The sequence below is a fragment of the Cylas formicarius genome, unplaced genomic scaffold (assembly GCF_029955315.1).
Source record: "Cylas formicarius isolate icCylForm1 unplaced genomic scaffold, icCylForm1.1 PGA_scaffold_2__14_contigs__length_35257938, whole genome shotgun sequence".
Classification (NCBI taxonomy): Eukaryota; Metazoa; Arthropoda; class Insecta; order Coleoptera; family Brentidae; genus Cylas; species Cylas formicarius.
Genome location: NW_026844319.1, coordinates 34,684,864 through 34,709,964, shown reverse-complemented (window position 1 = coordinate 34,709,964; position 25,101 = coordinate 34,684,864). Strand labels below are relative to the sequence as shown.

General features: G+C 38.2%; 1 protein-coding gene across 5 annotated transcripts in view; it reads right to left on the bottom strand.

Annotated features, from left to right (window-relative positions):
- Positions 1–25,101, bottom strand: part of LOC132698714 (protein pangolin, isoforms A/H/I/S) — a 252,278-nt gene that overhangs the window by 47,024 nt on the left and 180,153 nt on the right. For 3 of the 5 annotated variants that reach the window (XM_060664916.1, XM_060664917.1, XM_060664918.1), the window contains exon 4: positions 1,388–1,613. In XM_060664916.1, coding sequence (XP_060520899.1) covers positions 1,388–1,613 — 226 coding nt within the window. The remainder of the gene's footprint in view (positions 1–1,387; positions 1,614–25,101) is intronic. The other 2 variants (XM_060664920.1, XM_060664919.1) reach the window with 1 other exon arrangement.

Genomic DNA, 25,101 nt, shown 5'->3' with positions numbered 1-25,101 from the left:
TCTAACTAAATAATGAACTTAATTGAGAAAATCTATTAAAATCCTGGTCAAAAATACTAAAAAAGAACATACATCTAGTTTTATGCTATTTTTGATTCACAACTCTGTTAGTCTTAACAGTACAGGTTTCTTTTAGAATTATAATTGTAAACCATTTTTATTTTTAGAAACACCTAACTTAGTTTTGGTTTTTAAGGAAACCTTATTTTGTGCCTCTTTTATAACTAGAATCTTAAACATTTTGTTTAATTCTAGTACTATTACGATAGCTGGTGTATAGAAAATGACTATGCACTTACCCCGTTTTATACTCAAAAACGATACACCAGCAGGACATAATAGCAGCTGCCCGATTCAGTAGTTTTTTTTTTAACTAACCAAAACCAACCATGGACAATTAACAGAAGGTTAACGCACTCCCTTCATCATCATTTATCAGTGAAGTGAGTTCCAAAAACCCTCCCCCGTAGTCCATAGAACAATAGCCAGCGCAAAAACTACAACTACTTTGCTCAAGCACTAAATACGAGGTGTGTTCAAAAAGTATCGCGAATTTTGTGTTCCATCAAAAATGATTTATTTATTCATGAATATCTATTTTGTCCCCTTCAAAGTAATCCCCATGAGATATTATACACTTGTGCCAACGGTTTTTCCAATCTTCGAAGCACTTCAAAAAATCTTTTTTTTTTATCTTCTTCAGCTCCTCCTTCGATGCCGTCTTTATCTCGTCAAGAGAAGCGTAACGTCGTCCTTTCATGGGCCTCTTCAGTTTACGGAACAAGAAAAAGTCACAGGGGGCCAGATCTGGGGAATACGGTGGCTGCGGCATCATTAGTGTGTTGTTTTTGGGCAAAAAGTCGCGCACAAGCAACGATGTGTGAGCAGGGGCGTTATCGTCGCTTCGGTTCAAGGTAGCTTCTCCGTATGCCACAGTCAACATTCGGAATGCATCCGCGCACTTAATTTCGTTTTTCACACAAAATTTGATACAGGTTCTTTGATCCATTTTTTTGAATAGGTAAAAATCGAAGACGATCCAAAACACGTGCAAGCAAAGCAGCTGTCAACAATTAAATGAACATTCAAAATGGCCGAGCTTGTCGGCATAAATGAGAGACATGAGTACCAACATAACGACACAAAAAATTCGAAATTCGAATATACGTAATTCGCAAAAATTCAAAATTCGCGATACTTTTTGAACACACCTCGTACATCGGCTCCTGCCCTCCACCACTACGAAATGAGCCTGGATCCGGTACCGGCATACCAAGAGCCATTATTCGCAACAAAAAACAAACAGCAGTGTCGAAAGTTGGCTCCGGCATGAGGACCGGATCCGGCGAGGGTTAACCCTTAGTTTCCGGGTCTGCGCTGGGGGTACCTGTGGCGGCGAGCAGTGGGCCCAGGCGTCTCCACTCGGCGGGGCTGAGGGGCTGGTGGGGCTGTGGCGAGCCACCGTACTCACCCATGGCGCCCGCGCCTCCCTTCCCGTCCAGCTGGTAGGGGGGGATGCCCATGTGGGCCGGTGGTGGCTGCGACAGGGGGTCGCCGTTATGGCAGAAGAACGGGGGCATGTGTCCCGTGGGGCCCAGTCCCATCTTTCCCGCCTGAAATGAAATGAAAAGGGTCTTTAAACTAAAATTAATGGGAATATATTAACGAAGGTGCGCAAAATGATTTTTTTATATCGGATCTTTTGTTTAGGTCGGTATTAGGTATTCGATCACATTAAACGGAGTAAAAGTAGCAGCAGAGATAAGTAAAAATCTGATCGACTGCTTGGAGTGGTTTTGTACATTTGTACAGCTTGGCATCCTCCTCATTTTAAGTTCATTCTCTGTTAGCTACGTGAATAGAGACCCGTATAGAAACAAGATTATCTAGGTTCGATTTTTTCTATTACTAAATTATTTCGTCGACAATAAGTCGGAATTTAAATACGCAAAATGGCGGTAAACTGCAACCGGTCTTTAAGCGACATCAAACAATTACCGAGTAGCTAAAACAAATGAAGGAGGCAAGTCGGAAAAGTGATAACGAGATAATAGCGGGTATGCGTGATGGCGCTGAATGGCAGACATAAAACGGCTTCTTTGTTTGACAAGTAAGAAGCCGCTCATTAAAAGCTCAGGGTTCTGGGCCGGCCCGAACTAATGACAGTCCCCACGTTGAAACCAGAACGCGAGCATCGTAGCCGAACGAAACCGCGATAGGAACGTTAATCTTCTCATTTTCGACTGCATAATAAAACCAGATTTTTTTCTGAAACACGGATTTCTTCATAACCTCTCCAGTTCTAGTTAGAAGTGCCATAATTATTGCTCTAATGCGTTAAATTTGTTTCGATGCAAATTACGCGGTTGTTGACCAAATGAATTTTGTTCATCTTCTTTGGGAACGATGCATCGTTTTAAGAAAAAACAAACATTAAGACCAAATAAAATCCAGTACGGAAATTAATAAAAGAAAAAGAAAAGAAAATGCTGCGAGCCGAATGGGCTGAAGCCGGTCCCGTCTGCTGTTTTTTTCAACGGAATACAAAACGACATTCTTATATGTTAACCGACCAAGGCAGTCGGTTGAGCGATAAATCTGAGCCTCATCTGCATTACACTTGAGTTTTAAAGTGCTGTATGAAACCGATTACAGTCCCGAAGCACCCCAAAGCGGCAGTTCCATTCTTGTTCATTTAAAACATTGATATGACACGATTTTCTGCATCCCTATATTTTGCTACTTCATTTCATTATTACTTCAAAAACTCTGGACCAGATGCTCCTGCTGCCGCTTTTGTACGGCGTTCATGTTGTTTTTTCCCGGGCAAAGACGTCCGGCTCTTCGGAGATGTCAAGTAAATAGCGATCGTCGAGCAAAAGATAATCGCTTGCATGAATATACAAAAGGCCTGTAGACAGGAAACTGAAAACGGGCAGCGCAAACGGGCAAATAAATCGCGTCTATATGTTTATTCATAAATGCGGCAGTTCCATATTTAAACAAGTTAGGCCTCGACGTGTGCGACTGTGTGTGTGTGTGTGTGTACGTACGATTTACTAGTGTCCCTGTTTTGCCTGAGCGTCATCACGTATTGCGGCGAGTCACGATATAAAAATAAACCCCCACCAAAACCACGAAAATCCATATTTTGGAAATTACCGGACCATTTCAGTTTTTTTTTTTTTAATTTAAAACTAAAGGTCCAGGAAAAAAATGTTTTGGTTAATGTTTGAGGTGGGCCTCCTCGCTCCACGGGGGCAGCCTTGCCCCAACCGCCCCCACTTCAGTAATAATTATAATCAATAGTAAAAGAGACTCGATGATACGCTGTCTTGATAAAAAATACACTTTTTATCTTACCATACCATCCATATCGCCTAAAGTGTAAATAGAAAAATTCTCTATTCAAAAATTATTTATATACTACTTCCAGAAGTCCACGTTAAAGTTTCCAAAAACGCCGTACATTCAAATGGGACCCTTCCAAATCACCAGTGAAACGTCAGAGAGAGAGAGAGAGAGAGAGAGAAGGGTGCTTTTTAAAGTAGGCCAAATAATTAATCGACCTGCTTTTTGGCACCTCGCTATTTACGTTTTCGATATAACCGCCGTTCAAAGTCGCGCAAAGTAGTTCGAAAAAGCAAACAGGTCGTGGCGGCGGCGGGGCGAGCCGGGAGGGTCGTTACGTGCTCCGCGAAGCTCCCCCGAAAAGTTGGGGAACGCGACAACCCGATCTACACATGGGCGGATCCGGAACAGGCGTCGCGATCGACCGGAGTCATTGGTCCGGTCGGAACGAGCAAGCGCAACCAAAGATCAACCAGGACCGGATTCGGATAAACTGCTTCGGCGGTGACGAATTGCACGGAAATAAATCGTCTTGAACTTTGCCGACCGAGGACTGAAGAAGAACAAACTTCTTTCGGCTGAAGTTGGCCAAAAGGATGAAGGAATCAACCCAAAATGAGTATTTTCTTAGTAGACGTGTTTGATATGAATCCCAAAAGTTATATAAGATTTTCAATTAATTTAACAAAGAAAAAATGCACCAGTTTGAGGGTTCTTTGCAACAATGAAGCGACTGGTGTTGTGTTACTCAAAAATGACACCAAGGAAGTATGTTCTACATGCTTCCCTGCACGAAAATGTCAGAATGGATGGATGAGCGGCGAAAACAATTTATCACAGCGAAAGTATTTAACCATTTTATTTTAAGTCTCAAAATTATTTTTCAATCTGGAAATCTGAGAAAGAGCAAAATGTTTACTTGACCGTGAGAGTAAAAAGTCTTTCCATATTCGATTAGGAGTGATGTTATTAAAAGTTTTTGCGTTTAGGACCTTCAAATTGTTCTATTTATCTGTAGTTAAAGCGGTAGTTGATAAGAAATTCTTGTTTTTTTTTTTTAATACTAATTTTTTTGGACTTGCACTTTTGTTCCTCGTTCAAGCGAGAATTATACTCTAATTGTAAACAGATCGCAATCAATATTTTTCTTTTTCAAAGAACCTACAATTATTATTTGGAAGGAAGTAGCAATAGAGGTATATATGCAAATAATTACAGGCCCGTCCCTGGTGACGCGTAAACCACCCGCCGCTTCTTCGACAAATCCCAACCCGGGATAATTGAGATTTCCGACGACACGTTTCGCCCCCCTTACCCCACACCCCTTATTTTTGTGGGTTCTGTTCACATGCTAGGAGTTATTTTTATTCAAAATTGCGAAATTTTCCAAAAATGCTTGCTGCTAGAGCGGCCGACCTGTCAAACTTATTAAAAAGTTTTAATATTAATAAGACCGCCGTGATGACTCATTTCTTTGTTACCAGGCAAACAAAAAAAGCAGTTTTATTTTTGAGGACAGTTTACCAAATTTCCCTTTAATTCAGTCAATATTATAAAACTAAATAATATTACAAAAATCTTAAACAGCCCACGAGACGGACGTTGACGACCATCTTTTCTTCGCGATTTTCCTCTGTAGTTCATCGGAAATCGCATCCTAAATTTGAAGCTATCGACTTAAAATTTGGGATGGAGTTTCGATCCCGAACAAAACCTATTTAAAAAATTTAATTTAAAAATGAATCAACTGCATTTGTAGGGGTCCAAGAAAAAAATCATTTATCAAAATCGAACTATTTATGTTCCAAAAAATTCTTAAACTAAAAGACGCGCGATTGCCGCACGAGTTCGCGATTTTTTTTTTAATGTACAGTGTTCGTCGGTAATTTGAAAAAACTGAAATTGACCATAACTAAAAGGCCAGCCTCCGGCAGTCAGTTTCTTTTACATGACCACATAGCTCGTATAGATAGCTAAAATTTTTGTATTTTTTAGCTTTCAAAAATAGTACAGGGTGTTCTGGATATTCTGTAAGATATTCAAGAATACAATTCCTAGGACGGTCCTGGAATGGTTACGGGTTAGGGTCGGCTAGGCAGGAGTAACAAACAGGCAAAGTTATTCACGGGGTCGGTTATAAAAGCACTATATTCCTGGTCGAAGTATAACATAATTTTTTAAAAGTTTGTTGCTGTGAGTAAAAAATTACCCTTATTTTTATCGGTGTACGTAAACAGAGTAATCGCCGCGTCGTCGGCCGTTTCCGTTTTCAAATCCGAATTTACGGTTTCAACACGATCGCGGCCGGGAGCGCCGTTAACGCGTCGTCCCTTCGTTTTTGATGTCAAACTTCAAAACGGTTCGGCGCGCGAAGAAATAATAATAATAAAAAAAAAAGCGGACGCGTCTCGCGGGACGACCGTAGTTCCCGTGTTGACACTTTTAATATCGATACTATTTATTTTGATAAAGTCGAGGAGCTGTCGATTAAGTTTGTTTACCGAATAATTCGAATCGCTATATAAAGGCATTGTTCGCGACGCTTGCTCGGAGGTTCGGCCTGTCTTATCGACGATCAATGTTTGTGTGAGTGAGTGTGTGCTCGTTACAAGACGGATGACATTTTACTAGTTGTCGAACACACGGTTTTATCTATACACGAGAAATTTCGATCGCCGAAATTGATTATTTTATTTACTGATTTTTTTCTCCTTATCCGAAAACAGCGCGACCTACGCTTTAAATCAAATAATGGCGATTCCAATGAAGAAGAGGTCATTGTGGACAATATTTCACACTCAACCACTTTACTAGGTACACTAAGAATAAGATCAGAATCGGAAACCGACAAATGCCTTCGAGGAGCCGAAATGAAAACGCTCAGGACTATAGTGGGAAAAACGAGAAGAGACCGAATTAGGAACACTGACATCAGGCAACAACCAAAGATATTGGTACGCTCACGTGAGAAGAATGGAATAGAGAAGAAGACTGCCACGCAATGCACTTGAAGGGAAACCGATAGGGAAACGAGCACCCGGAAGACTACCTAAGGAATGGTAGGACGGCTTGCAAGAACAGATACGGAGGAACCTACAAAACTAACAGATCACGAGATCTTAAATATGAATGACAAGAAGATCTTAATGCAAATATAAATAAGAGACATGTAATTTGCGGTTATACTTAAAATTCTCATTAAAAATATATATTTTTATGTTTTCATATACTTTTTTTTATATTGGGTATTCCATACCATACTGCCAGTCATATTGATACAGATCACATAGTTTTAGGTCTAAAAAACACACAAAAAACTCGAAACATATTTTAGGAACTGTAACGTTCATTGCACAAGGCGCAGACTAAATAAATAAATATTTTCGAAAAATAAAGCATAAACAATATATTTCAAACAAAATATTTCCTGGATGTGACAAAAAAAAATCATAGAATGGGTGGTGCATTAACGCACCACTGGAACAAAATGGGTTAGTGAATTTAAAAGATCTGAGTCGCGGCTAACATTGTCTCATCGTTTAGAGATATTAGGTGTTTTAATTATAGGTTCTCGTTGAGATACTACTATTACAATAGGTCGTATAGATTTCTTTGAAAAAGTTTTAAGCACATAGTTTTTATTTTCTTTAATATGGCGGTGCATATTGATCATAAAGTAATAACAGTTAATAGACACCAACCAGATGTTTTTTTTCTTCTGTTATTAACAAGCCTTTTTAATACCAGCTATAGCATAAAAGCTCGCAAAGAAATTTACCTCCAATCAAAGGTAAGAAAGAATTTGATTTGGAATTGGCTTTACTTAAGCTGTTGCCATTGTTTTTTCTTTTTAACTCAAGAACATCCCATACCGGAAAAATATGTAATGGTACAATCCAAAACATTCAACAACAAATATGTAAATTTTACATTTTTTTACATTTTTTCTGTTAACAAAAAAAAAACGATGTTATACGTACACATTTTTATTTTGACGGTCACGCGACTAATTTTGAACTTTTATGTTAACGTAATTTCAGCATGTCAACTAAAGGCCCTGTATAGACTAGAACGACAGTTGCCACCCAACCACGGATCATCTAGTGTGGATCCGTGGATACAATCGATAACACCAACCCTTTGCGGTTGCCAGAGACGAGCCCCAACAATTTCTACCCACATCCGCCATTATCTTAAAAATTAGAACGCGCTGCTGTCGTCGCGGAATCAACGCGACGGCCCCCGAGGGCCCCGTTCGTCTGGTTAAGGCGTTTCGCCCATAACTACTTGTTGACTGATTAAAAAAACAATTGCCACTGACGTGGACGCGTACCGTAGGAATTTTTAATCGTCCGGGAGATATTAAGCCTCTCCAGCTTTACATAATCTTCTCCCCTCCGCCGTCGCGGCCCCCTGCGATCATTTTACGTCGCCCCGTGGGCGGGGGGGTACGGTCATGCGCCTTTCGCGAGTTTTGCTCCCCTGTGCGCTTGTCGTCGCGCGTTACCATGGCGACTGGGTTGTGCGCCTCCAGGTCGGCTATGAAAATGATTTGGAGGCGACGAGAGCTCGAGAGCACGCAGTTCGTTCCGGCACATTTACTAATTCTTAACAAAAAACGAACAAAATGGCTTGGGTTCCTCGATAAATAACAAACGTTCGGTTCACATCGATGACGTCACATCCGGTTTAGATGAGAATACGGGGGGTTAACTAATATTCATAACCAGGCGAGAGAGTCTTTATATGAGCTCTGCTGTTAATGTGGGAAACGAGTAGCTCCATCTTTTGAATGCATCTTAAATTTCTGTCACCGACTCGCAGTGCTCTTTGTACACGCTCAGAATCTCCGTTGACGTTTGAATTACATTTCTGTAATAGTCGAATACAGAAACAGGGCTTGCCAAGATTTTATATATCCTCCAAGGAAAAGATTTAGCCCAAACTTATTACAATTCCGGAACAAAATCAAGACACACTTCAAAAACTGTAAGAAACGCTTGGGGCTCTGGATTGTATCATATGTGCGATAGAAGCAGTTAAGAACAAAACCATACAAAGCAAAATTGGAACAGGTGGTGGTGAGAGCTGAGGAAGACTTTATAATTTTTATTTATGGACTTCATTGACCGCTATCTTAAAAAAAAATCAATCTCTTCGAAGTAATGCAGGTATTTTTAAAAAAATAAAAATATAAATTTTTGAGGAATATCATGATATCAATGAAAATTATAATTTGAGAATATTAATTAATGGTGGGGGGTTTGCTGGAGACTGACTTTATGGTATTTAAGAATAGACCTCATCGACCTCTAACTTTGATACAAATTTTAACCTTCTGGGAGAAACATAGATATTTAAAAAAATTAAAAATCTAAAATTTTTGAAGAAAAACATAAATTCGAAAATAATAAAATGCAAATATTAACCGAACATGGTGGGTTGGGGGGGGAGGCGTTATAGTATCGGCGAATAGACCATATTTGATGTGTATCTTTCGTAAAAATTTCAACTTTCTCGGATTCATATGGGTTGAGAAATAACCTTAAAATCTCATTTTAAATGGAAAAATCGGCTTAAAAATCAATAATCAATTTTGAATGTTTTATATCTTATTTGTTTATAATTTTGAGAATTTGAAATTCATGTGGTAAATACTTTGGTCCTTCCTCTATAGAAGGATACTAAAATTATTCCCACAAGTTATACCGTTTGTCGTCAGGAACGGTTTTTGCACAGGGTTGCAAATTCATATAGAATAATTAATTATATTTAAATGGAGGGGCTGGGGGAATTTTATGGTATCTGTGGATAGACCTCATTGACCTCTATCTTTGATACAAATTTTAACGTTCTCAGAACAACGTAATGGGTTATATCGATAAATCATCGATAATTTATCGATATTTTCAAAAAATAATTACAAATTCGAGTTTCTCATCCTCTAAACCCCCCAGATCCAATTAATAATGATGATAGTCAGTCACTTCAGGAATGATGAAATGGGAATTATGGGTTTAATGGCTGAGAATTGTCAATAATTTTTGTTAAATGTCATTTTGCTCACTGACGAGGCTGCATTCAGTCGTGATGGCATTGTACAGTGTCGCATTATGCATCAGTGGGACATTGCCAATCCACGTGCAAAAATTGAAGGAAAACATCCGAGTCGGTTTTTCTTTATACGCATGGGCAGGAATTATAGGAGATAATCTTATAGGACCCCGTGGGGGAATGGGGAAATGCATTTACAATTTAGATAGATAGATAGATTTATTTAATGACAACGTTTCGCACAGAAGGAACGTACAATCGTAGCAAATCAGAAGTTATATTCAAGTGTAAGAAAATCACATTAAAAAATAACATAAAAACATACCTGGCAAAACATTATACAATTTCAGGTTCAACGAGTTGCTCTCAGACTTCCTCAGTCTAAGCCTAGGCCGTCTAATGAGATCTCCCGAACGAGTTGGATAGGCACGGCAATCGGAATTAGCGCTAAAGTTTCCTTTCATTCTTTGTATCTCTAATAACCGGTAGTAGATATAGATGCAAGGAAGGGGCATCACTAAATAAGGTTTGACAATGGTCCTTATATCCTATATTAGCAACGACTCGAATGGCCCTTTTCTGCATTCTAAAAATCTCCACAGCAGCCGAGAAATCACCCCACAGCACCGTGCCATAGCATAAGTGCGAATGCAACAAAGAAAAATAGGCCATAAGCAGAGTGCTTGCTCCAATTTATCCAAGAGGAGTTACCACCTTTGCTGGAAGAGGTACCCTTGCAGTGGAGCAAAACATGTCGTTAATGCAAGATGGCGCTCCACCCCATTTTACATCGACCAGACCTTAATCCGATGCATTTTTTTTTGGGGGGCACTATCACAGATATCAATGATCTTCGATGAAAACTGAATTGTAATTAGCGTTGTACACTGTTTAATTCCCGATTTTCATTGATAATTTTTTTTTCGTAAATGTTAAATGTATTTGTGTTACTTAAATTAAACATGTTATTGCATTGATTTATGCAATTTTTTCACATTTTAAATATTTCGTTTCCTATTTGTTAATATCAAATTCGAATGCGAGGTATTTCCCAAAACTAGCGGCGCATTTTGCGTAATAAAAAAACGGGATTAACCTTAAGACGTTCGGGGCCCCGCGCCGAGAAGCAGGGGGGAACGGCCCGGGGCGCGGCGGTTGCCCCCCGCAACAAATTCCCTTTACCGGTGATCTTTTGATCCGATCCAGGACCGCTTTTCTATTTTGCATGTTACGCCGCCAACACTTGCTTCTTAAAGTGCAAAATAAGAAATCCCCTTTTTATGCTTACGTTTCCCCATTTTTATTTATTCCTTTGAAGGGGCGCGCTTCATCCGCTTATCTATTTACGCTTTTTCGCGGCCCTTTATATATAGGAAAAAATACAGCGGCTCTTCTCTCACATTTAAATTATCAACAACCATTTTTTGGAATCGCCAAATTTACTTATTGATTCAATTGAGGCGGGCACAGCAACAATAATTATCATTTTTACATAAATGCTGGAGAAACTCTTGAAAAATTGCAAAGTTTAAAATAGAGTTACTAGTTAACACTAATTAATGATAAAACGAGTCAAATTCGAAAACGAAGCCCCATTAAGATTAGGTGAGAATTCGCCTCCTTCATTTCGTCTGAGAAATTCGGTTTTCATAATTTTCGAATGATTTATGCGACATTTTTAATTATGTACATAATGAGACTTATGGTAAAAAATAATAAAAATGTTAAACCGGCCAAGCACATACAAATTCGCTCAATTAAGAAGGGCACTTGGCCCTGTTTCGAAAAGTAATGGACGTGGGGTGAGAAACACTACAGCGGTTACGAGAAATTGAAATTTCAATTTTTAAATTCCGTCTTTTTGAAAAATAATCTTATATTACAGATAACCAAAAGGACCACCATTTTGAAGTTAAAATAAATTCGATTCTTTTTCTTAGAATACTTTTTGCTCTACCTCTGAAGGTAAAGTGGCGAGGGATGAAAGAACATTTTCTGAAATAAATGTGAGTAGCCAAAAAGCATCCGCTTCGAATAAAATGAATTTTCTGAAAAAAAATTCATGCAACGATATCACTTTTAGTGCAAATAATGTCAGCAAAATAAACAAAAACAAATATGATTAAATACTCTTATTAATGATTCTTTTAGCAAAATATATGTATATATATATATATATATATATATATATATATATATATATATATATATATATATATATATATATATATATATATATATATATATATATATATATATATATATATATATATATATATATATATATATATATATATATATAATTTCGTGAAAATCTGAACTTTTAGTTCTTATTTATTTTGATATTTGTACTAACCCTTAAGTCCAATTATTTACTTGGATGAAACCTGGTTCGACACTTATGATACCCCGGAAAAGGGTTGGGTTGACTCAATTGATGAGTGTAAAACAAACGCGCCATCAAAAAGAGATAAAAGAATAACTATTTTTATAAAGACGGTTGGATTCCAAATGGACTTTCTCTGTCGGCGAAAAATATTAAAAATTCTTCTCTGGGTTACCATGAAGACTCCACCGCTGTCTTATTTGAAAGTTGGTTTAAAAACAAACTAGTTCCAAACATTCCTCCCAATAACGTCATTGTAATGGACAATGCAAGTTATCACAGTAGACAGTTGATTAAAACCGTTTTCTCATGTGACACAAAAGCATCCAAGTGATCCAAAACTACATGTATAATATTGACCTTTATTTTCACGAAGATTATACCAAAAATCAATTAATTGAGGTTCTACAAGGCTTGAACCTACAAAAGGAATACGTCTGTGATAGTTATGCAAAAAATCTTTTGCATACAGTTTTAAGGCCGCTGTATATTTCATCCCATTGAACATGTTTGGCACCAACTGAAATCTGCCATTCGTGGTAACAATGTTTTTCCCCGTGTTAACTTATACAAACCGAAGTTTTTAATATCCCTCCACAAAGTTGGGCTAATTCTGTAAAACATATAGAAAAAGCAGAACAGTCGTATATCCATAATGTAAATAATACAGAACAAATAATAATTAGAACAGGCGATGATAACGATAGTGATATTGATATATTATCTGAAATTTTTGTTATGTAATTTAAGTAGGTAATAAAAATAATTTGTAATTTTATTTTAGATTTGAACATAAATACATACATAAATAAATAAATATTGTTTAGTATCTTTCCTAACAAAACCCCAAATAATCAAATTCTAAGCAAAGTACGGACCTGTTCTGCCATATTTCATTCATTCAGCTTGCCCGGATCTTTCCTTAATTCGTATCAGTTAGTCACTTTCTTATATCTATGAACAGACTTTACCTGCGGGCGTGAGGGACTGCGTAAATGCCGAATACGCGCCATTTTGACTCTAATCCGCGGATTTCGAATGAGCGAAAAATAGCAGCATTGTCGCGAAAGCACTGCGGATATACGAGATAATAGGAGAGATAAAAAAAACTCGACATTTTGCGAGTGCGGTACAAAAATTCAATATATTATTGAATAACATTTGCGTTCCTCTTCAGCATCAGTAACTAGATTTCAAGTGTTTCATTTCATTTTCATTCCATGTACGTTTTCGTAAGGACCTTTTATTATTTTAAAAATTAAAAACTGGATTGCACGATCGATGCGATAAAATCAACGCCGTCGAGAGTGCCAATTACAACTACTTTTCGACCCTTCGCGATTATACGTGCGGGGGGCGGTGCTGGGGGGGAGCGTGGCGCGGCGGTAGACGGGAGGGTGTAAACACATTATTTGACCTTTTATGTTTGTATTAGTAATTGCCGTTCTTTACAGTGACAATTTGTTCCGGTCTATCGGTCGTTTTGATCTGTGACATGTGCGTTCGATCTGATGGTCTTTCCCATTGTTACGGGAATCGTTTTGAATCGGGCAGGTTGGCTTTAGATGGTACGATAACGAAGAGAGACGTTCGATATAAAGGGCGGCGATATTAGCGAAAGTTTTTCGTTGAGATTTTTATTTATATTTCCGGAACAATTACAAGACCATTCAAACTAATCAAAAATAGCTACGGTCGTCGAAACCATTTTCAGTTTTTTAAAAATAATCCGAACTGGTCACCTAATATCATCAACTCGTATCGCAATTTTTGATGTGGAATACAGTTTTTGAAATATTTAGCAATTCGATTGGACCTCATTGTACCTCATACCTTCAGAATGGTTCAACGCATTTTGTCAAACTCGGAGTTAGTGAAACGGGCCTTGAGCAGATTGATAAATAAATAAATAAATAAAACTTATTGCCTTAAAAAATATAAAAAACTGCATTGCGATATCTTTATCTTTACCTACAATATCAGTAAAAGAAATAAAAATAAAAATTGTGGGAATATCTTTAATATACCGCCAATGTAAATTTTACTGTTACGTTGGGGAGTGTGTGCAGAGAAGCTTACTGATGTATCTAATGTTCAGGGAGGAGGATTCCTCTCTTAAGAGATGGGACTTGCAACCTGTATCATTTTTCTACATTACGGAATCGATTGTTCGTTTCAATTAGGTTTGCACGTGAGCTATCAATATCCATTTTCAAAACCCTATTTTCAATGTGTGTATTTTCTTCAACAAATTATCATCGCACTATGATTTATATTAAGCTGATCTCCAGGTGATACTTAGACAACTGTGGGGATATCCGTTTTTTTTTTTTCATTTTTTGTTATATAATTAGTAGATCCAAGATTGGTTTTTGTGTGAATATAATCATATAATTTATAAATAATTTTTTTTTTAGCAAAATGTGTAGAAATTCACTGGTAAAATACAAAAAGAAATATCAATAATAATGCTCATTCAATATTTTCCATCTGTCTAGACGGAATTATAATGGCTTGTGTTTTTTGCAGTTGTTTATAGTTTATTTTATTGGGCCTGTTTGTAGAAAAATGTCTTTTCCCGTATTCTGCATTAAAACACAAAGATGTTGGGGTTTTATCTGTGATGTTTTTCATTACTGTGTATATATATATATATATATATATATATATATATATATATATATATATATATATATATATATATATATATATATATATATATATATATGATGACACTATATTCCGGGATATCATCCCCCAGTGTTCGAAGTGTTTTCGGAGCGCGAGCATTGAAGATGCCAAGTGAGATTTTGGCGAAACGTCTGCAGGATTCCAGTCGGATGCAAGATTTGCAGGATTCCAGTCGGATGCAGGATTCCAGTCGGAGTTCAACGAGCGAACGGATGATATCCCGGAATATAGTGTCATCACATTTTTCCATCCGTGAATCAATACGTGAGAATATATATATATATATATATATATATATATATATATATATATATATATATATATATATTTAGTTTATTTTTTGAATAAAAATTTAGTTGAGTTAGCAAACTCAACAAACTCATTCTCAGTGTTCAAAATTATTTGTTACGATTCCTGCGGCATTAACTTTTTAAAACTAAATTCCTTAACGAAACTTCTGGTAAGCCGCCCAAACCATCCGAAATGGCATTTCATTGACTGATTACTGAAAAATATTTAACTTTTTTACACCCCGCCGATCGAAATATATCGATTGGATTGCGTACGCTAACAAATTTTATTCACTCTTACCGGGAGACATTGTTCGAGCTACCGCGATTCTTACCTGTAACAGAAACCTCGAATTAGGAGCTTAAAATAATGACCAACTAAACGGGTAAATTATCGCAAACGACCGCGGATTTTCCTGCAAAATAGCCGATCACTGCCGGTAAATAATAACGCATTTTATATTTCGTGCGATCGGCGCACAACGGCCCTAATGGAATTTGAATTAAAAGATAATCAATTTGCTATTAATGTTGGTTCGTTTTCGCGCCGAAATATTTATCACGAATTTCGGAAATAACCAGTTTAATATATATGTGAAATATTCACGTATACAGTCTGCCCCATAAAATTCTCCACATTTTTAAAAAAAATATTTTTGGTAATTTAGTTTTTTTATGAAGTGCTTTATTATTGTTATTATTATTTTTTGAGAAATATAAACCCATAGACTTAGCTTGCAAGTGCGAAAAGTTACTTTAAAAGTATTTAATCCAATGCTCTAGGCGAGTTCAACCAGCAAAAGAATATATCAGTTAATTTTTCAAAGAAACTTTCACAGGATACTGTAATGCTTTTTACAATTTCAGAAACTGTTTCAGTCAGGCTCTGAAGAAGCCAACAGGACGATTGGCGAAACGTCAGCAATTTCGACTAATCAAAAACCGACGCAGGAGGAATCCAGAAGTTTTGTAAAAAGCAATGTATCAGTTCTCTAGCTGACTTTGGAATGGAATATTTTTGGTAATTTAGTTTTTTTATGAAGTGCTTTATTATTGTTATTATTATTCTTTGAGAAATATAAACCCACAGACTTAGCTTGCAAGTGCGAAAAGTTACTTTAAAAGTATATTATCCAATGCTCTAGGCGAGTTCAACCAGCAAAAGAATATATCAGTTAATTTTTCAAAGAAACTTTCCCAGGATACTGTAATGCTTTTTACAATTTCAGAAACTGTTTCAGTCAGGCTCTGAAGAAGCCAACAGGACGACTGGCGAAACGTCCGCAATTTCGACTAATCAAAAACCGACGCAGGAGGAATCCAGAAGTTTTGTAAAAAGCAATGTATCAGTTCTCTAGCTGACTTTGGAATGGGGGATAACAACAAATTACAAATAATTTACATATTTATAGAGAGTGATCTTCTCTAATAAAGATTTACTATTTCTTATTAGGCTTACTAATTTTGAAAATATGGCTGGATAGGACGGTAAGCTGGGTTGTAGCTAATAGGATCCAAAGATATCTTTTAAATCTGAATGAGGAGCAGTTTACTTATTAATGCAAATGAAAATGACGTCTAACATTGAGATTATTTATTTACATTAAAAATCGATTTAATGCTACTGGGCTTTACCCAATATCTGACTAATAGACTTCATTTAATGTATTAAAGAAAAATCTGTTCATCCTTCACTTAACAGTTCTAATTTCTTTCCTTGCTAATCAGACCTCTTGGCCGTTTTATAAAAATTTTTCGTTCCCATGTATCCGAGGCTATTTTCTCGGCTCGTAACTCTAATGGTGGTCCTTTTTCGACGTGTGTGTTTTGGAATTTTACGCCTCTGCGCGTAGTTTTATGGTACCCGTTGACGCCAACAGCTGCCGTTTGTATACGTTAGAAGTCCGTGGCTTAATTGTATCGTTTTTCTTTCAACTGCCAGAAGGTTGGTACTTTCATTACATAGCACGCTCTCAATATTTCGGCTTGATCTCGCATCAAGGGGAGCGGGGGTCGATATTTTTGCAAACTACAATTCATCACCTTCCTCAGAAATATCGTCACTAGGCTTCCCTAAAATCGGATGGACCAGGGCTTTCGGTGACAAACTTCAGTTTTAGTGAACCATATTTTATGAAAAAAAAAGGGTCCATTTCTACGTTTCTCACAGGTTACCAGGTGAACAAGGCAACAGCTTTCGTAGAACTTACCTCGAAAAGATGATTTCCGAGATTTGCTTCCAAAAGCGACTTTCAAGTTTTTTACAAATTCATTAAAAGTTCGCTACCAAGCCCTTCGAAAAAATGCATTTCGTTTAATTTTATCAATGCCGAAACAAATAATCCGAAATATTCTTGTGACGAGCGACCTGAATCCGGACCTGGCTGGAACCGAAAACTCGGGAATAAACGCCTGACGTGAAAATCAGCGTTTCATCATACATCTAGAACTCTCTATACTCATCACCAAGTGAGACGCGATTGGATAACGAGAGTAGAGCAGATATTAGTTGCTACAAAACAATAAGATTGGTACAAATCGGAGAACCCGAGTCGTTGCGCCCTCCAGTGTCTGGGGGAATCATAATGTTTACTGAGAAAAAAAAATACATAAATTAATGGTGACTGAATTAGGCAATTAATTATACAATACACAATAGAAGTTACAATGTTAATGAATATAAACATTCCACTTTTTTTCTAATATTTTTGATGAATTTGAAATTTCATACTAGCATTTAATTCATTGTTGTTGAGTTAACATTTCCTTATCCAAAGTAATAAATTATATTTTGCTAATATAAATTCAATGAAACATTTTTGGAAAAAGATATGCATTCCTTACATACTTTTACCCTTCTTCAGCAACATGTTCTGCAATGTATGTTAACTTGCCCCGCTTGAATTCAGAAATAGAATAGAATTCATGGTATTGAACTATAATGCATGAATTCTTTGTAGTGATTTACTTTTCAAGTTCAAATATCTAAAATATCAAATGTATAAAAGTTCGAAAATACAAAACAAATAAATTATCACAATTTAGTTAACACAGTCAAATACGCAGCACATATTCACCATGGTTTAAATTTTTGAAAGTGGGTTAAAACAAGCCTCGCGAGAAATGTAACCACGGCAACGATCAACTGTTTTCTAGTCACAGAATAGTGAAGTCAGTTTTAGTTCGACAAAATAACGTATAAATTCTCCATTTGAGCGCTTCTATTGTAGGGCGGACGAACTTAATGTGGAAAGGAGGTTATTTTAAAGTATTATGCAAAAAATCTGATAAACGACACTTTAGTCACGAGTGTGTTTTTGACAAGGGCAGAGCAAGTCTATACGAGCGTCTGAAGAAGTTTATCAACGCATATTATACCTTTTCGACGACTACTACCTTTTGGATACACATTTGCAAAACTGCACCAATAGATGAAATTTACTGAGTGACGTTGGACTTGGTCGTCCGCACCAATGACCAGAGTACCGCAAACGCCGAAAGTAACTCGCAAGAATATTTAACGACGTATAAAAGTCATACTTGGCGCAAGTGCATAATTGGCTATTTTAGAGGATATTTTAGAGTCGGGAGTACAAAAAATACTACTACTACTTCTACTAAAAAAGTAATATCGTTTTTGCGCAGGTCAAGATAAATTTAAAAGTAAGAGTGGTTTATTTGACTTGTGTGTAAGAAAAATACCCAACGAGTTGCATATTCGGCATTTAAGTTCTGGATAAGCAATAATGGAAGAACTGCCACAAACAACATTCGTGATGTTTACCCAAGTGCGTTGGATGCCAAAGACGGTTTGCAAAGTTTAGATCCGATAATTTTTACCTTTCCGACTCACCTCGAACCCGAAGACCTGCAACTTTTGAGGCTGAAGTGGAAGTAGATCCTCGTCAGACAATTGAAGAGATGTCGCAAGTATTTAACCAACCTTGCTCGACTATTCAAGAGTATTTGGTATAGATATCTGAGGTAAACAAAGCTAATCGTTCAACTTATTGCTGGAAAGGCACCAAAATAGTCGAGGCTGACCTTTATTGTCAACAGTTGGATCGCGTCAACCAATCTCTGACCAAACAACATCCAGTTTTGGTTAGTTAGAAAAGACATTATCATGCACCATTGCAATGGCAGACTAAATAGGGCAAAGAAGACCGTTGAAAAAGTTAACGATCTTTGTTGGGAGGTACTTCCTCATCGTGACATTGCGCCATATGATTATCATTGGCTTAGATCACTGCAAAGGTTCCTAGCTGGAAGGAAATTTAACAATCAACCATTTTTTTTTTTTTTTGAAACTGGCAAAATGTTATTGACAATGATGGCAGTTACGTTTTTGATTAAAAATAAAACCAAACAAAAATATATGTATTGGGTTGTTCGGAAAGTCATTTCGTTTTTTTTTGGGAACATGAAAGACAGTTTTCGTATAATGAATAAATATTTTATTAAATTATATATTGGCCATTCTGGTCCAACACCTTTTGCCATCTTTCTGGCAGTAACCTAATTCCCCTCTCATAAAAGTTTTGGTCCTTGCTGGCAAAAAACTGGTTCAGGTGGTTTTTGACATCTTCATTTGAGGTAAAGGTTTTGCCATCCAAAAAATTTTGCAGGGACCGGAACAAATAGTAGTCGGAAGGCGCCAGATCTGGAGAATATGGTGGATGTTGCAGTACGTCCCATTCAAGCTGTAAAAGTTTTTGGCGAGTGACCAAACTTGTGTGAGGTCTCGCATTATCCTGGTGGAACACTACACCCTTCCTGTTGATTAATTCGGGCCTCTTCTCTTTAAGTGAATCATTCAATTTGTGCAGTTGATGACAATAGACTTCCGAATTAATCGTTGTATTGTCCGGCAAAAGCTCAAAAAAAAACGATTCCTTTGACATCCCACCAAACGGAGAGCATCACCTTTTTTTGGTGAATGTTGGCTTTTGACACGCTTTGAGCCGGTTCATCTTTTCCGCTCCATGACCTCTTGCGTTTAACATTGTTGTGTACAACCCATTTTTCGTCCCCAGTAATAATCCGCTTCAAAAATTGATCATTTTCTTGACGTTTGAGGAGCGAATCACACACGTCAACGCGACGACACAAATTTTGCTCCGTAAGGACATGGGGCACCCACACATCGAGCTTCGAGGTTAAGCCCCTGCCTTTCAAATGGCCATAAACAGTCGAATTCGACAAATTTAATCTCTCACCGATCTCTCGTGTGGTTATTCGCCGATTTGCATCAACTAATGCCTTTATCGCATCTTTGTCAGCTTCGACCGGCCTTCCAGAACGTGGTGCATCTTCGACATCAAAATTGCCGGATCGAAATTTTGCAAACCAGTTCTGGCACTGGCGTACTGTTAACACGCCTTCTCCATACACATCCGTCAATTTTTTTCTCGCTTGGACAGCATTTTTACCTTTTCTGAAGTAAAAAAGTAAAATATGACGAAAATGCTGCTTATTGCTCTCCATATTTAAAAGGGCACCAACCAAAAACTACTGCGTAGAATTGATAGAACTTTTTCACACACAAGCCTTGCAATATCAGCTCTCAAGACATATAATGGTTATGCGGCTTAAGTGTGAAGTTGGTTTCGAAAAAACGTAATTAAGTCCTCTGACGGGAAAAAACGAAATGACTTTCCGAACAACCTTATAGTTTAAAATAATGATAGAAAAAAGACGTTACCTTCCGGTCCCCCTATTTAGCACCGATCAATGTGAGGCAAAGTAATGTAATGTCAGGAAAACTATCAATTCAAATTTACTAGGTCCATGAAAAACACGAAATTTTCGTATTTACTGTACAGGTACCAAGTCTAAATATTGAATTTTTCTTAGAGACGAAAGAGGGCTGCGAAAATCTAACGGTTAGGAGTATAGGTCGGACCGAGTGGGAGGGGGTGCGGTTTGAGTGGGCCCCAAAGAAGATCAATCCGTCCGTAAGCGACGGCCGATTGGAGAAGAGAGGGCAAACATACACGGGGTCGTTCCCGTTGACCGCACGTCCTTCCCGCGCCTATATCTCTCGACGAGAAATCCGGGATAAGTGCACGGGCCATTATCCCGATTGCTTGGGTCCTTTTGCGCCCTTTCACGGTGCCCTAATCCATTTACCGGCGTGCGGGGAGGAGGACTCTTCTTCTTTGCCCAGGAAATCCCCCCGTCGACGACCTCTCGCTTCGCTTTCGAAAATTTAGTTTGCGTGGTGTTTTTTTGTCGCCCCGGAATTTACAACAACGCGGTGGCGGCGGCGGCGACGGCGCGCGGACTCCGGGGGGAAACAAGGTCGACCGTGTCGAGAGGGTCGATGATGGAAAAAGTGCGGCTGAAATGGGGTCGGCGTACGCGCAGAATTTTGGAGATGCTGTGATGTCGGAGGAGTGTTTATTAGGCTGGATGGTGTCACAAAATCTTATCAACATATATTTCATTTTTCTTAACATCATTTTCTACGATCGCTATGAAAAGTGTGTGGAAGAATGTGCCAAACTTAATTTTATTTTCTTTTTATTATTTAATTTTGCGTCGGCTATTTTTGAGTCGAACTTACTTCTCTGTACTCTGTACCTGCATTCTCTCTACTGGTGAAACGTGGCGGTTAAGATTGTGTGGTTGGCTTATAGATTTTTGGTTGATTGGACGGTACAATCAATTCTTCTACCAATGAAAAATCAGAGAATCTATAGAAATCTGTAAGCAACCGTACAATCTTACAGATCACCAATATGGGAATCAGTAATCCGAGCCGATGTTTATGCCCATCATTTAGCTCCACCCCCCCCCCCGCCCATAAATGATCTAAAGCTTCCGAAGATATATGGTGTCTAACGAAAATGACCAAATCTCAAAAACAAAGCCAGCTAGGATTTTCTTTCATCGCTTTTATCTCACTTTCAATGTGTATGTTCATTTTGTATGTTCACATTAGATTTAAAAAAAACAATAAAGCGATACGCCGTACATGTCATGGTTAAACAAATTAAAAGAAAACTAATTTCGGTTATTTCAGACAACTTGTTTGACTAATTTAACTGGGGTGCGTATGCGCAGGCGTCGACACTGTCGAGGCGTTCCCGCGCCACTCTCGAAGGGCCTTTATAAATAACATAACGTAATCTAGCGTGGCGCGAGGCGCCCTTGCAAATGTTATTAGTAGCGGGAAAAAGGGGCGTATTTTTCGGTTGCGCCAAAGGTTCCACCACTCTTTTAACGCTCCTCTCTCTCCCCACGCGTCCCCCACACCCGCCCGACGAACAAGGGAAACGTCTTGGAGCTGGAAGTTCGTATAATACGAGGAGAACCGATACCTTAATGTTTATCTTACAGACGCCTTTATTGAGTGAACTCTTGATAGTCTATACAGGATGTCCGGAAACGAACATTTTCTCTTCAAAAATTCACTAAAGAAGAAATGGTTTTCATTTTTTACAACAAAACTGGGGCTTAATTAAGTAAGACAACAGGGCGAATTTTCTGCCCAAATTGCGATATGAGTGACTTTTAATTGTGGTAGAAGCAGTGACGTACCTTTTTATTGAAGAATATTCAGTCCACAGTCCACAGTTAGTAAATATGAAAAAATGTGTTGATAAAAGGGCACCACCATGGCCTGAGGGTTGTCGACGACAGCACATGTTCACTCTAGAGAAAACTAATTTATGTCCTAACTAACTAGGATGCGTAGTTACAGAATAAGACTGGGCTAATGCAGAAAAGATGGCTTTGGTTTCAAAACCAATGAAGGTGATCGGCATCGGAACTTCCACAGACGGAGATAAAGAGCGGCCTTCGTACATATCTCGGCATATTCCAAGCGGAAGCGCATGCCATGGCGCTCTGTTCAAGAATGCTTGTCAAAAAGCAACTCAAGCAGAAAAACATTAATAATCGTAAGAAGAAAAAAGGCTCCATCAGAGGGAGTCCAAATAAGACATACCTCCTAGCACCTTGTCATCACTCGGCAAGAAAGGCAATTACTATTACTCATGGCCAGTGCAAACCTGAAAACTTCGAAGATCGTCTCGAGCGCAGCGGGCAGCACAGGTTGAGAGTCCAAGCTTCCACACCATACAAAAGGACCGGGAATACATAACACTTGAGCATTCGAGTTCTCAGATCGAGGCTCAAATCGTGACTACAGAGCAGCTTCTTTATCTTCACAAAAGCTGCACGGGCTTTCTCAATGCGGATCTTTATTTCCGAGAATAATCCACATTGCAGTCGACACTCGTACCTCGTACCTCTCGACCACTTTGGTTTTGGTGCCAATCACGTACTTGGTCTTCTTACCATTGAGTGTCAGACCATATTCTCGACTAATCTTGACGACATTATTTAACATGTTCTGCAGGTCTTGCATGTTTTCGGCGAGAAGTACTGTACCATCTGCGTAATACAGATTGTTCAGTGCCGTCCACAGAACAAATATAGGGGCTCAGGTCAAAAAGTTAATCAAAAAGACTCCCTATATACTTAATAATACATTGTTTCCAATTATGTACCTCAAAATTTTAAATTTTTAAAAATCATCAAGTAAATGCCAGATCCAATTATTCAGGTAGACAATACCAGACCACTGCAGGTGCAGTCTACTAGAAACTTCCTCAGGAGGACCCTTCCCTATATGTAGGCTTGCAAAACTTATATGGAGGTAAAAATTTAGTGGAAAGACGGAAAACTTTTTTTCTTTTTTGATATGTGTTGCATTTTGGAGTACCCTCTGTATCTTCCCTATGTTAACCTTATCTAGAGGCTAATAAATGTTCCTCATATAGCTTATCGAAAGAATTTCGTGCCGCCCACAGAATAAAAATAGGGGATCAGGTCAAAGAATTATTGGGTTCTACTTTTTTGTAATCAAAAGGACTCCCTATATACTTAATAGTACATTGTTTACAATTATATACCTCAAAATTATTTAATTATTACTGTTGAATTTTTATCAATTCCTTTGAATAAATTGGTGAAAAAGAGATAGAAAATTGTCATTCAGATTTATCCAAACTGGTTAGCAAATAATTGATAAAAAATATTTACATTCATAGCGGATTGTAGTATCTACCTAACACGGTATACGTAAAAGACATAAAAATTATCCGTTTGCAGAGCCTTGTTAAAATATAGGCAATTTTTAATGTAATTACAAAACGGAACGGAGATGTCGGATCCGCCAGCGTGTTCGTAGATCTGAAGAGAACATAGAGCTAAGCAGCCTGCGGCGCTTCGGAAGCTACATCAAAGCCGACCTGCAAATGACGCGTTTCGGAAACTGAAGGCGATACGTCGGAACTCCGACGAACGTTCGCCTCTTCCCGAAATAGATAGATTTGCGCCAAACTTTCGGATAATGGTAAAGGGTGTTATTAAAATAAGCAACACAAGAGTTTCTTTATGCCGGCTGTGGCCTACCAGCCGCCGCCTCTCTCTCTCTCTCTCTCCCCCCCTCTCACTCTATCTGGCGTTTAATGAAAAGCAGCGGTATGACGTCACGATCATTCCCGCAAGTTTAGTGTCGATTAAAAGCAATAGCCGGGTATCACAACTTCAATTATTTATTGCAACTTAAATATTGGGTTTTGAGTTTTCATATTTGGTATTCATAATATATTCATATTAAAGAAATAAAACAAATGTTCAAGTTCCGTATTGGGAGCGGTTTTTGGTGGTCGATTTTTTTGGATGTGAGGGTCGATATCTCAAAAACTGTTTGAGGCTTAAAGAAATTATTATGGGCCACCCACTCTTAAGGGGGTGGCAATGCACCTGACACTACTTACAAATCTTCTAGATCCCTCCAGCGTCGTTTTTAGCTCTGAAGAAACTAACAGGACGATTCGCGAGGCGGCAGGAAGTTTCTTTGGAAATGCACCTGATATTATATAATTGGGTATTTTAGAGTAAGGAGTAGAAAAATCCATTTAAAATGCTCCGGCGATTTCATATTTTCTTCTGCGATCTCGTACGTTTTTCTGATAATCAGATTCTCGTGCGCCACGACCGCAAACTCACGAAAATATCGGAATTCCTTCGGCATTACTGCGCGGTTCTCAGTCATCGGGTTGTTTATGGCCGGGCGCGGTAGCCGGCCGTCCGTACGATATATTTTATTTCCCATGGTCTGTGGGATCGAAAAAAATCGTACCCAAACATCGTTCAGGTTATTTAATATTGCGGGGACGGGAATAAAATCCGCTCGCACAGCTACCGGTCAGCGGTAGTCCCCTAATCAGCATACAATGGGGTCTTCTCGTATTCCACCAAGTCTCTCGCGTGATTCTGTTATAAATATCCGGAGGCCCGTCCTGATGTCGA